This window comes from Tympanuchus pallidicinctus, unplaced genomic scaffold (assembly GCF_026119805.1).
Source record: "Tympanuchus pallidicinctus isolate F22 unplaced genomic scaffold, pur_lepc_1.0 scaffold14, whole genome shotgun sequence".
Lineage (NCBI taxonomy): Eukaryota > Metazoa > Chordata > Aves > Galliformes > Phasianidae > Tympanuchus > Tympanuchus pallidicinctus.
The window spans coordinates 8,484,186-8,497,495 of NW_026294659.1; the positions used below are offsets into that span (position 1 = coordinate 8,484,186).

General features: G+C 54.8%; 1 protein-coding gene across 1 annotated transcript; it reads right to left on the minus strand.

The window, feature by feature from the left end:
* Positions 1–277: 277 nt before the first annotated feature.
* Positions 278–10,895, minus strand: LOC128076525 (maestro heat-like repeat-containing protein family member 2B). Its single transcript, XM_052674305.1, has 31 exons — positions 10,645–10,895; positions 10,222–10,343; positions 9,948–10,070; positions 9,644–9,809; positions 9,388–9,486; positions 9,076–9,227; positions 8,567–8,710; positions 7,987–8,079; positions 7,675–7,744; positions 7,446–7,559; positions 7,287–7,360; positions 6,848–6,967; positions 6,595–6,702; positions 6,263–6,422; positions 6,096–6,136; positions 5,719–5,860; positions 5,550–5,602; positions 5,106–5,213; positions 4,722–4,841; positions 4,476–4,598; positions 4,185–4,340; positions 3,843–3,965; positions 3,453–3,532; positions 3,171–3,306; positions 2,962–3,054; positions 2,482–2,577; positions 2,191–2,314; positions 1,881–1,990; positions 1,286–1,438; positions 875–1,029; positions 278–738 (listed from the first exon to the last, which is right to left on the minus strand). The coding sequence occupies exons 1-31, from the start codon at positions 10,820–10,822 to the stop codon at positions 687–689; spliced, it is 3,588 nt and encodes a 1,195-aa protein (XP_052530265.1). The 5' UTR covers positions 10,823–10,895; the 3' UTR covers positions 278–686.
* Positions 10,896–13,310: the final 2,415 nt, after the last annotated feature.

Below are 13,310 nucleotides of genomic sequence, written 5' to 3' on the forward strand. Positions count from 1 at the left end.
CTGTTCAAGAAGGACAGGGAACTGCTTGAGAGAGTCCAGCACAGAGCCACAAAGATGAGGAAGGGACCAGAGCATTTCCCTTACGAGGAAAGTGTGAGGGAGCTTTGGCTTGGAGGAGACTGAGAGGTGACCTACTGAACGCTTCTAAATATGTCAAGGATGTCTGTCAGGAGGGTGGAGCCAGGCTTTTCTCAGTGACATCCAGTGACAGGATAAGGGCAACGGGGACAAGCTGGAACAGAAGAGGTTCCACGTGAATGCTAGAAAAAAGCTTCTTCATGGTGAGAATGGTCACAGAATACTGGAACGGGCTGCCAGAGAGGTGGTGGGGTCTCCCTCTCTGGAGACATTCCAAACCTGCCTGGACGCATTCCTGTGTGACCTAACCTAGGTGTTCCCAGCAGGGGGATTAGATTAGATGAGCTTTTGAGGTTTCTTCCAATCCCTGACATTTGGTGACTCTGTGATTCTGTAACTGGTATGGAGAAGAGACAGCAGCTATTAAAATGAAGACTTGGTTAAAAAAAAAAAAAAAGAGTACTATTTATTTATTAATTAATTTATTTATGTATTTTTAATAAATAATACAATTTTTAAGCTCATCTTCCCTTTCTCTTTTCTCTTTTTCTCTTTCTCGTTCTCGTTATCTTTCTCTTCTCTTCCTTTTCTCTTTTCACTTCGCTCTTCTATCGGCTCCACCGTTGTAGACAAAACTCTCTTATTCTCCTCCACATCTCGCTAGAAAAAGGAGAATCACAAGTTGTGACTAGGAAATTGCTGTGTTTCCTCCCGGGAAGCATTCCTCCTTACTTCCTCTGACAGAGGCAAGCTACAACTGGGGCTGCACCAACAGCAAAGGCAGGAGTGCCGATACCTGTCTGTGGGCCCAAGCAGCCGGGAGAAGTTGTCAATCATGACCTCTTTGTGGCAGCAGATGAGGATGACCACCGCCTGGCACAGGAAGGGCATGAACGTGCTGTGCTGCGCGGATGATGTGCAGCTGCGCAGGATGTGGAGGATTGGTAGCACCTGAAAGAAGAAGGGCAGAAAGAATGACTTGCTGCATCCTGGACTCTGCAGGGCCTAACGATGGACATTCAGCACATGAGCAGTGCCTGCTCCCTTGACATGCTGCCAAGGCCTGAGCCTAAATTGCACGCCAGCCACCCTGTCCAAGCCCTGGCTCTGCCCTCCGGCTGTGCTTCTTTAGCACAGGAGGCAAATGGCACAAGGCGTAGTGCAACAGCCAGCGAAAGTCCAAGAGAGGTGGAAGAAAGTCTCTTACGTCCCGACAGATGTCCTTCCCGTACATCTGCAGAAAGGTGATCATCCACTTCCCAGCTGCACGCACGCGCATTCCTTTGCCTTTCCGCAAGGTCTCCTTGATGGCCATCAGGAAGTCAACGGTGCGTTCCAGGGGGAAGTTGCTGCACACCATCTGCAGAGAAAAGAGAAGCAGGAGAGATCTCATCACTGCTCTGCGGCAGCTCTTCAGAACAGAAAGCAGTCTTGAGGGCGTTCTTAGTTCAGCAGCTTGCCGGTCACTCAGGGGCCATCACAACGCTCCTGCTCTCCTACCCTGCTGTTTATACGGAAGGCGGTTGAGCCTTCTCTCAGCTGCTCCACTCATGGTTTCTGCTTACATGCAAAGCCTACCTAGCAGCCACAGTCACACACACACACAGACACACCATGGAATCAGCTCCTTGCATGGGGGGCCTGAAGGGCAGACGTAGCTCAGAGCCTCCTGCTACTTGCTGAGAAAAGAGGTCTCAGGGTGACAGCTCATTTTGGAAATGGTATGAAAGGCTGGGGACAGCCTAGGGTCGTGCAGAAGCCTATGCACTGAGATGCCACCACCCCTTTTTGGGTCCACTTACCCTTGCCAGTTTGGATGAGGTCTGGAGCTGAGTGATGGAGCTGCAGTCATTCAGCCCCTCACACAGGCTCCCAGTGTCTCCTGACTCGATGACTCTGTTGGCCGCCTTGGCTGGAAAGAGCACGAGAGAAAAGGGAAGTCATGCTTTTGGAAACAGAACTGCTTTCCATGGGGGAGAGACTGAGGACAGGGTGGGGACAAGAAGAGAGCTGTGCACAGTGCATCTCCCTCCTGTACACAGGGCCCAGCCCGTGGGGCTCTGGTAGCGCTGCGGAGGAGAGCACAGGGCTGGTGCATCCCGCTCTACTCACCTTGCATTTGCAGAAGGGAGCTCAGGCAGGTGGCGGCCAACTGGCGGGATGTGGGCACGGGGTCACATGTCAGCGGAGCCAGCAATCCCACCAAGGAGCCAAAGGACTCACAGGCATCTCCTCTCTGCAGGGATGAGAGGCAGGAACAAAGCTGTAGGCAGCCCCAGCTCTCCCCAGCTTCTCCTGCCCGTGCCTTCCCCATGCCAGCATGCACAGCTGGGCAGAGCTCGCCTTCCAGCTCAGGGGCACTGGGGAGGGAGCAGGGGGCATGCAGTGGGGCTCTTTACTCACCGGAAGCTCTTCACAAGCAGCCAGCAGCTGGGAGCAGGTCTGCAGGGCCCTGTTACGCTCCCACATGTTGTTTGAGGTCAGTGATCTCTGCAGGACCTGAAGCAGAGCATGTCTCACCATGGACATTTTTCCCTTCGTGCCATCCCTCTCCCTGTCCCTCTTTTCCCAACAGTTTCCCTCAGGTCCTGCCCTGTGGCTCCACGTGGACCCCCGCCTCACTGTGCGCTGACACTGCTGCTCCCATTTTCTGCAGATACTGCTGCCTCCTAACCCAGGAGCTTTTCCTCGGCTGTGCCCTGCCAGGGGCTGGCTCCTGCCTTTCCCCCTGCAGAGCCCATTTCTCTGCCCATTTCTCAGCTCGCAGTGAGCTGGCCTGTTAGCAGGAGATTTCTCCCCCTTCGATCACACTCTCAGTCCCCAGCTCTCTGTCCCTGCTATCAACGGGCACCATGCTTCCTCCCTTGCCCCACACGTACTCACCTGGACTATGTTCTGGAAGAATCCCCGGGTGGTCTCTGTCTCAAGCAGGACCACCATGAGCCGGCCCAGAGCTTTCAACGATGCCTGCAGAAGCTGAAAGCAGGAGAGGGGATTGAGGTGTGGCATCACGGCTGCTGCTGGAGCATAGGCCGTGTGTGCTGAGGTAGGGCTCTGACGCAGAGGTGGCCGGGAAAGTTACGGCAGGTTACCTGCAGGTACTGTGCTGCTTGCCGTGACTTCTTGATCTTCAGCATCATCTCTGCTGAAGGGTGTGACACAATGTTCTTGCAGCACAGAGCCAACATTTCACGTGCATCCTTGCTTCCTAAAGAGGGCTTCAGCTTGCTGACGGGAGGAACAAAAGGAAGAGAAAGCAGAAAGGGCCTTTACCACTGCTCTCCAGACTGGTTCAGACAATGTCTGAAGCTTCGGAAGCTACCCTAAAGGGGGACCACCATCTGCCTTGCAAGCCTAGAGGCTCCCACCCTTACCTCAACTGCTCCAGGGCCAGAATCACCTTGAGGGGCACTGGGGAGACAGGGGTGCCCAAGTAATACTTCTTCAGCAAGTCCTGCAAGTACCAGAGCAACATTGTCAAAGTGGGCAAGGGCCACAAGAGAGCTCTTCTGCCTGGCCCACAGACAGAAACAACTGCCACACACCAGCCCCATCCGTTCCCACATTTCCCATGCAAGCACTGCAGGATGCAGCAGCTCCACAGCTGGTGGACCTAGCCCGCTGCCTGCTGCTGCCTGCCAGCACCCAAGGTCCCCACCAGCTGGAGGCCTGTGGCTGAGGGAGACCTGCATGGCTCCAGGGATGGGAGCCTCGTGGCACAGCCCGGAACTCCTCTACAGAGAGCCCTGGCTCTAGGCACTCACCATCAGGATCTCCAGCAGCTTGCTCTTCAAGGAGGGGTTAAAGAAGGCGGAGCCACCCACGGCATGGACAGCAGAGCTGAAATCAGTGATGCTCTGCACCAGCGCGAGCTTGTTCTGCAAGTCCTGAGGCCAAGAGAGAAGAACATTCTTGGAACTGTGGGAAGGGCCAGGGGCTGTCAAGGGGACACATGGGGCAACGCTAAGGGAGGGTCTTGGATCTTCATCTGGGCACAAACCGTTCCCCAAGGGACCTTTGGAAAGAGAAGGCCCATCTCAGCATCCCCCCACATGGAAGGGCTGCAGCTGGGTGCTCTGACACCCTGGCAGACTTCAAGCTCTCACCTGGCAGCTGCAGCTGTACAGCAGCAGGATGTTGCCCACAATGTCTCCCTCCAGGCGGGCGAGCAGCTGCTCCTTGGAGGCTCGCAGTGCCAAGCTGCCATGGGCGAGGATGAGAGCGCTGCGTGTAGCCTGAGCTCTCGCGCTGTCCAGCTCCGTCTGTGTGAGGAGAAATGCCTTGAGACACTCGCTCAGCAGCCCCCAGTGCCCTGCGGTGCACCTGGGCTCCCAGGGCAGGAGCTGCTGTGAAAATAAGGCAGAAGAATGCCAAGATGGGAACCCGTAGCACTTTACCTTCTTGCGCCTGGAAATCCTCCCATTCCGGCCTTTGCACAGCCTGGACGCAAACATGGTGAGTGTGTCCAGGACTGTGTGGAAGTTGCTGTCAGCAGCATGGCTGACAAGAGAGATCATTCCCTGCACAAAAGAACGAGGGGCAGTTGGCGCAGGCCTGAACCTACTGGCACGGCCCTCTGAGAAGCCCTCTGCCCCAGGGACAGAGCGGGGATGCTCACAGAGTTGGAGGAGAGGAGAGCTCACCTGGGCCTCAGATGGCTCCTCTGCATTGGATTCCTCCAGGTGCTGCAGCAGCTTCTCCTGGACATGGAGGACTTCCTTACAAGCTCCCAGAACGGTCCCCAGAGCCTTGTACAGGAAGGTCTGCGTGGGAAGGGAAGGAGTAAGCTGGGATGTGGCAGCAGCCTGACCTTACGGGAGAGGGCTAGATGGGAAGGACCCACACTCCCTGGGGGTCGCTGAGAGCAGCTGTGGAGCAGAGCTGTAGCCAGCCCCAGGCAGTTTGCAGGGAACCGCCCTGTGAGGGCACAGGCCGTGGAAGCAGCGTGAGCAGCCCGTGTGGGCAGAGCACCAGCCTCAGCCCCAGCCCCAGTTGGGCACTGCTGATTAGAGCCGCGGGGAACTCACCTTTTCTGCAGAGCTGCTGGCAGAGCTGCTCAGCCGCCGGCTCAGCTCGCAGCTCAGGGCCTTGGTCCAGGCCTCGTCCTCCACGACGTCCAGCGATGCCCTCAGGAACTGTTGGAGAACAGGAGAAGCCAATGTTCCCTTGCCCTTTGCCTCTTCCCGCGTTCCCAAGTCACTGCAGCCTTCTGGGGAGAGGTGCCTGGAAGAACAGCCCCTCTCCCAGCTCCCCCCAGCATTCCCTCCATTAAAGCCACCTACTGCTCCTCTCCTAAGACCCCCCTTGGGCTTGGGACAAAGAGGAAGAGGCAGCGCTGCAAAGGCGAGCAGCTGCTCCACAGCAGCTTTTGAGAGGCTGCTCCTGTCCCGTGGTGGCTCGTATGGGAGCGGGGCTCCTTGTGGCAGGCAGGCAAGCATTTCTCTGCACCATGTCTCTCCACAGTGCTGTACCTTTAGCAGACGGTGCTCCCAGTCTTCAGAGTTCGGGAAGCTCTCATCTTTCCCTGCACAGCAACAAGAAGCAAAAGAGCGTTGCTTGGAATCAAGCCACAAAAGAAGAGCTGCACCAAACCTGGCTTGGCTTGGGCACTCGCCCACTCCCTCCCCACCAGCATTTTACCTTCAAGACGCTGCAGCAGCAGGGGGATCTCAGCAGCCCACTTGGCCCCCACAGCTCTGTGGATCTTGCTGTGGAGGTTTTGCAGGAGCAGCAAGGCAGCGGCTTGGAGTTCGCTGCCTGCGGAAGGGCTCCCTGCCACCACCTGTGCGAGAGCAAGGAGAAACAGGGTCACTTCTGCTGCAAGAGAAGCGGCTTCCCCCAGGAGGAAAGCAGCTTGGCTCTGCCCTGATGGGCAAGGAGCAGCCAGCAGCTTGGCCCATGACATTGCAAGCTAGGAAGAGAACGGCATCCCCAGGAGTGAGGCAGGTGCTGGCACGCTCGGCCATGCTGCTTCCTCCTCGGGGCTTGTGGCACCGGCCTCAGGAGCATCTACTTACCAGCAGACGTGCCAGCAGTGTCTGGGGAGTCAGCAGTGGGCCTGCGAGGAGAAAGAAGTGCTGAGTAAGACTCCAAGACGCTCTGTGCCCTGCCACGTGCACCTCTGCTCTCCCTTCTGGGTGCTAACATGGGTCAGCAGAGCTCACGGGGGAGCTTCTGCTCCTACCTTGAAACATGGAGCTGAGGAAGTGGGGATCCAGATCTTCCATGTCCCGCACCGTCAGCTCCCCTCTCTTGGCCAGGGCTTGGACGCAGCGGGAGACCGGGATCAGCATGCCGGTGTACTGGGCTGGCACCACGTACAGCAGCAGCCTTGGCCACAGGAGCTGTAGGGAACGAGGCAGTTGAGCATGTCAGCATTCCTGCCTCCGCTCAGAGATAAAGAGGACTCTGAATTTCCTTCAGAGCACGCTGGAGGACAGACCTGAGGTGTTGGAAGGGGACGAGGAACACGTGGTGCAAAGGCAAGGAGTGGCAGCAGGGCAGAGTGTGACTTACTTTGGAGATCCCTCTCGCAGAGACATCCAGTGACCCCAGGATGTCCATACACAGCTCTTGGAGGGCTCCCTCTTCCTGGGCTTCCTGGGTAGAAAGGTCTCCGGCTGCCTGCACAACAGTGGTGTTGAAACACTGGTTACTCTCAGTTCTCAGGAGCCTCTCAGGAGGCTCAGGTGTGGCCCCACCGGTGCTTCTTTCCCAGCCTATGAGCTGCACAGGTCTTCGAAAGGAAGATGCTGCCCACTGTCCTCACCCTTCTTCCCGTGGTGCGGCTGAACTCCATGAAGATGTGCCCCACCACATCCCAGGCTGAGCAGCTCCAGAGGTTGGCGCTGAGCAGATCCTCAATGAAGTGCAGCACGGCCCTCCTCACCTGCCAGGGGTCAATTGTGGGTGTGATTTTCCTGCTCAGAAGGCCAAGGGAAGCCACCTGCTCCTCAGGTGCCCTTTGGGCATGAGCAGAGATGACAAAAGCAGAGGAGAAGAGGTGAGGGCCAGGCCTTAGCACCAGGCTGTGCACTTTCCATGCACAGCACAGGGACCCGACCGCTCCACTCTGCCTGCTCTCCTGACAGGAGCCATCGTGACCATGTGGTCGATGCCCCAGCACATCCCTGGTCACCCCAGGCCCTGCCTGGCAGGGCAGCAGCATCACCACCCTGACAGTGCTTTCCTTTCCCCAAACAGCTCACCCGGGTCCTGGGGTCACTGCACACACGCTGCACAGCCTCTGTAATCTGCGGCAGCTTCTCTGTCATCGCAGGCTCTGCAAGAGATGCACAGAAGCATGCGTGGAGGCACAACTCAGATGGCAAAAGGGATCCCTGGAAGTCCCGACCCGTGGTACTGACCATCAGAGCGAGCCAGAGCGCCGAGCAGACCCAGGGCTGCCACGCATCCAGCCTCCCACTCATCGCCCAGCTGCGACTGCAGAAACAGGACCGTTTCCTCTGGGCAGATTCGGGCTGCAGGAAGGAAATGCCATGCTGTGTTAGTGAGCAACTCGTGCCCATTTGTGAGGTTACAGAGAGATGTATTGGCCAGAGCACCGGCAAGCATCGCCAGAGCTCCTCTCCTTACCCTGCAGCAGGATGCAGCGGGTCAGCTCTGCTCTGTCAGCCTCGCTGTGCTGCTTGGCGTCATCAAAGAGCTGTGGGAACAAAGTCCGTTTGGGAAAATCACATGAGCATTGAGGATGGAAAAGACACTGTGCTGCCAGCTCCTGTCTCCCTTGACACTCTCAGGAAGAGGACACACAGACAAAACTAAGCCTGCCCCACAGGCATGCAGGAGCTAAGGCTGAGCAGCCATCAGAGGCTCAGAGCTTTGCAGTCCTCCTGAGGCTTAGCCCAGAGGGAAACTGCTGTGCACACCAGGATAGGCTCCCCTTACCTGGTAGAACACGGCACTGGTGACGGCCAGAAACTTGTCCTTAGGGATGACAGACTGAACTCCCGGTAAGGCCTCCAGGAACATATGAAGGCTCTGCAAGAGACCAGCAGAGGAAGAAAGGGCTGAAGCCACATCTAGCCGCTTGGGAGCAGAGCAGAGGAACTGTTTCCCAGTGGTTTGTCTGCTGGGAGAAGCTCCCACACAAGCGTTCTTGTTTGTCCGTCCCCCCCAGCAGCACCAAGAGAGGCTCTCTGCTCTTAGCTGAGCCTTGGGGCTTGGGCATCATTTGCAGGCATTTCCCGCCCGCAGCCCTCTTCTCCCCCATCAGATTCAGGAGCCCCCATGGTGGTGGTGAAGCCTCCCATCCCCAGGAGATGGGCACCAGTGACTCTTGGCTTCCTCCTGGCTCCTGTCCACATTGTTCCTTCCTGGACTGAAGAGCTCAGCAAGCCTCAGACTTCCCTTGAGCACCTGTTCCTTCTTTCTCCAAGGACTGCCCACCTCCTCCCTGCAGCCCCCTGACCCCCTGTGGCACTTGCACGGGCCCCACGTCCACACCGAGCCCTGTGCAACATCTTACCTTGGCCACCCTGCAGGTGTCTTGCATCTCCTGACACGGGTGCACGAGCCAGAGGAGCCGCTCCCAGACGTGCTCTCGGGGCAGCTCCTCTTGCAGGAGGACAGTCATCATGGCAGTCACAGCCCCGAGAACGGCCTGTCTGTCCTGGAGAGGGATGGCAGAGGCCCAGCATCAAAGACTGAAGGTCTGCCCTTGCTACAGAGAGGGCTTTCTTTTTCCCTTCCCCTTCCCCACACCCCTGTGCCCAGCAGGACATGGGCTCGCTCTCCCTGGGCAGGCAGGTTTTCCCCATACCCTCATCCCCGGCTCTCCCTGCCACAGTGCTGTGACTTGTGACTGCTCCCTGGCAGGGAGATCCAGCCCCAAGCACAGAGCCAGTTTGGGGCCCTTTGCAGAGCCAGCCCACACCCTCTCGACACCCCTCTGCTCTCAGCCTGCTGGGCACAGACAGAGCTGCCAACATGGATGCCCCAGCTGCCATCCCAGGCTGGGAATGCAGCAGTGCTCACCTCTTCCTCCTTGCAGTCCTGCCAGTTGCTGACCACAAAGAAGAAGAGCTCATGAAGATTCTCATACATCTGTTCTTTCTCTGTGGCAGGCCAGGGGCTGTGCTTTCCAGAGGACAAGTGAATCTTGACGCCATCCATCCATTGTTTCACAACTGAAAACAAACAAACAAACAAACAAACAAACAAGTAATTAATTATAGAAAACAACAACGCAACAAAACAAAAGAAGAGAAAAGGGAGCCTGCAAGAGTCTGCAGCAGGGTGAGGTGCAAGGGCTGTCCCCAGCCCCCCTGCCTTGGGGCCGGCACTCACCAGCACAAGCAGTGCGCAGGGTCCGGCCACTCCTCACCCGGCCCACCACACTGCACAGGCCGGCCAGCGTCAGCCACACAAAAGAGATGCACTGCGGAGCTGCAGAGAGGAAGGAGAAGGGCACGGTCAGAGCCTCAGCAGGGAGGGAGGAGAGGCTGCAGAGCCCTGCACCCCCCAGCTCTATGCAGATCATGCGCAAGGGGAGAGACCCCTCTCCCTAGTTGTTATAGATGTCAGGAGGCTGAGGGCACTCTACCATAGATGCTGAAGAGTTTGCTCAGGGTGACGAGCACAAACTCCTTGCACATCTCCCGTGTGGCCTTCAGGTGGCCCTGGAGCTCGGCCATCACCATGGAGAAGTGAGTCCGGGCCAGAGCCACCAGGACATTGCTGGCAGCCGTCCTCACGCTGTCCGTCACGCCCTGAAAAAGAGGCACTGGTGACACACGGCACAGGAGGCTGCCCGAGCCTTCCCTTGGAAGGGCTGAGCCAGCGCCGTCTGCCAGCAGAACAGCAGCACGGGCAGGCAGCTCCCTTTGCCTTCGGGAGTGAGCCCTCACCTGGGCTGCTGTCAGGTCCTGGGACACCTCAGCCAGCAGCCGGTTCACCACTCCGCACGGCGGGCGGCTGTCCTCTTCCCCCAGGACGTGCTCCAGCTCGCAGTACGCCTGCTCTCGGTCACCCTGGGGACAGGGATAGGTCACGTTTTGCTTTGCCCTTGTTCCCGGGGAGCCGCCCGCTGCCGCCCATCGCTATGCCGATGTGCTGCCGGGGCCTGGCAGCCACGGGACAAGAACCAGGGCAAGGAGCGATGCTTGGACGTCCCCAGCTCACCTCCTGGTCTTGCAGGCGCTGCAGCAGTAAAGTCACGGCACAGGTGGGGACAGGGCTTTCCACCCTGCCTCTCTCCCCGCGACGTGTACATCTGGGCATGCAGCCCACACAGGCAAAGAGACCTGGAAGGAAAGAGCAGAGCAGCTGCCGCCGGTGTTGCTTGGAGCCAGGGCCGAGCATGCAGCCAGCTCTGGGAGGAACGCTCCTCCAGCCCCACAGCGCGGGGTGGGCTGAGCTGGCACGCGTGCGGCCAGTGGGGAGAGGGGAGAGAGCCTTCCCCTGGCTGGGGTACTGGGGAAAGCACAGTGGGCGGCTGCACTCAGCAGAGCAAGGACAGTGCTGCTGGCACGTCCTAAACAGGCATTGGAGGCACACACGTGCTCGGGCAGCACCACGGTGTCCAGAGAGGTGGAGGGACCTCACCTCGAAGGGCTCTCAGCCGCTCCATCACAACAGGATGCCTCCAGACAGACACAACGCTCTCTCTGGGTTCGCTTCCTGCGCGTCCCACAAGTGGACTGAGCCACCGCCCCCACCGCTGCCACAGGGGTGAAAGCCACAACTGTGACATCACAGCAAGGAGTGTCACCTCACAGAGCATGACATGCCCTGGGCTGGGTCCTGGGATCCTGTGATGGTGCCTGTTTTCTGTGTTGGTACCTGTTCGTGTAAAGGCTAAAGGCAGCTTAGAATAAACGGATCAGTTTGTTTATATTCGTTGCGTGGCACAAAGTGAATCTAGGATGAACAGTGGAAACATTTTTCATGTCTTACATTACAGTAACTTCAGAAGTCCCCCGTAACACACACACCTTTTTTTTCCCTGAGACATATGAATATTAAATTGATATCAGTCGCAACCTTTAAGTGATTTTTCAAAAGTCGTGATTTGTGTGACTGAAACGGAAACCATTAGGCAACTGCAGCTGTGGTATGAAGTTATGAAGATAGTTCTCCGATGAATTCCAGTATGTTTTATGTTGTCTTTCGAATGTCTGTTTACTTCTCTTGATTGAGGCTTCTTATAAAATTCTAGAAGTATAGCATCAGATACGATCTTCATTTGGACAGGTGACGGGACGAGGGGAGATGGCCTCAAGTTGTGCCAGGGTTGGATATCAGGAAACATTTCTTTGCATAAATGGTGTTAAGCACTGGAATAGGCTCCCCAGGGAGGTGGTTGAGTCAGCATCCCTGGACGTGTTCACAAACCGTTTGGATGTGGTGCTCAGGGACACCATTTAGCAGAGGGTTGTTCGAGTTCGGGCAGTATGGTCAGGCTGTGGTTGGACTCGATGATCTTTAAGGTCTTTTCCAACCTGAGCGATTCTATCATTCTATGACTCAGTGATTCTCTATAGTGATTTGGTAAAATCACAAGTAATAGGAAGAAAGACACTTCTTGTTTCCTTAGCTTCCAAATGCAGATACAGTATCTGATTGTACAGCAATATATAATGGGTGAATTTTTTCCTTTATGTAGTAAAAATGCTGTGGGTTTTTGGTTTTGTTTTCCAAATACTTAGGATCAAATCCTTTTTCTAAGATGTTTTAAGTGCATGGCACTGCTTCCCTCTTTGTTGGAGAAGTCTGATGTTTTGCTAGCCCTCAGTTTGAAAGGGCAACTTCCCAAGTGAAATGTAACAGTTGACAGCAATATATACTACCAGAGGGCTGGGATGCAAAATAAAATGTTCTTTCACAAAACTGACTGTGAATGTTCATGAAAATTTGTTTCCCTTGGCACTGCAACAGAAAAGTGCTCCATTAAACCACCGGATTTGCACCAAGGATACTGCATTTCACAGTAACGGGCTAGGAAAGCCCAGCTGTCTGTTTGGAAGTCTGCAGATGAAAATCATCTAAGTTCACCAAGTCTGTTTCTGGGCAGGAGGCTCCCCAAAGCAGAAAGCCTCGACTACAGAGTACAACACACACAGGAGCTGTTGATAAAACGGAGTGGCTATCTAATTCATCAGCATCGTAATGACAACAGCTAATTAAAGACATGCAATATCACATGGCTCTAGCATGTACCTCCAGGGCCACTTTTCTCCCCACACTTCTCTTGCCACCTCACTGAAAGATGTAATGACATTCAAGATTGACGAGGTTGCCTTCCAGAGATACCTGACACCCTCCTTCTGCAGCATGTATTTGGTACAAAAGCTCTTCACAGACAAGACCCTGAGAATTTAGTTTCACCAATCAGATCTGGTTCAGAATTCCATTTAATAAGGCAGAGTGCGAGTAAGATTTAAATGGAGAGATTCTTGCAGCCAAGAGACTTCAGTACACCAAAGGCAAAGAAGGTAAAGCAAACAAGGATCCTCTAGACTCTCCCAAGCAATAGAACTACGCCTCTTGCCATAAGTAGGAGATGATAGGTGAAAAGAATCAGAAATAAGAAAAAAAAAAAGCTATTAAAAAAAGACATTGGAATAATAATTATTTTCAGTGTGAACCATCAAGAAAAAGAAAGCAACATTTGTTTGGCATTTATGCTGCCAAAAGATCAAGCTATCTATGTGAAAAGCAACTTTTTTTTATGCAGAGTAGCCTCACTACTCTCCTACTGTCCTGTCAGTCATGGAGATGCAAACAGTGGAATGCTTTTCAGTATTTCTTATAGCTCCCTCCATTGGCTACATCTCCAGTAGGATCATGATATACAAAAAAAGATCGTTCTCAGGGATGGATACTAGCAAATCAATGCCGTGTGATGAAGAGTTACACACACACAAAACAAAACAAAACAAAAACAACAAGCCTTTAATATTAAATCTGCTTTCGCTTCTGCTCCTGAGCACAAATCAATGATTTGCTAATATGACTGTTAGCTATGTAGCAGCAAGGCAAGGTAGCCTTACCCAAACAGGAATTGTCCTGTGCCGTTCTCCAGATATCCTCAGATATCCAGAAACAGTAGCTAAGCATTTCAGAATAACCTGTGAATGAATACATGTAACTCACTAGCTGTTTATAATACTAAGAAGGAAAAGCCCCAAAGCCAAAGCGAATGATTACATTGCTGATGCTGATACAGAAGCTGAAACGTGATTTCATGCAGGTTTGGGTGCAGTGAACTG

What these genes read in the sequence shown, in the direction of transcription:
- LOC128076525 (XM_052674305.1), bottom strand. Translation starts at nt 10,822, where the DNA reads ATGCTCTGTGAGGTGACACTCCTTGCTGTGATGTCACAGTTGTGGCTT. An exon ending in CGCTCTGGCTCGCTCTGATG is followed by an intron (nt 7,361 to 7,445) that starts GTCAGTACCACG and finishes CATCTCTTGCAG; the next exon opens with AGCCTGCGATGACAGAGAAG. An exon ending in GGAAGGACATCTGTCGGGAC is followed by an intron (nt 1,030 to 1,285) that starts GTAAGAGACTTT and finishes TTCTTCTTTCAG; the next exon opens with GTGCTACCAATCCTCCACAT.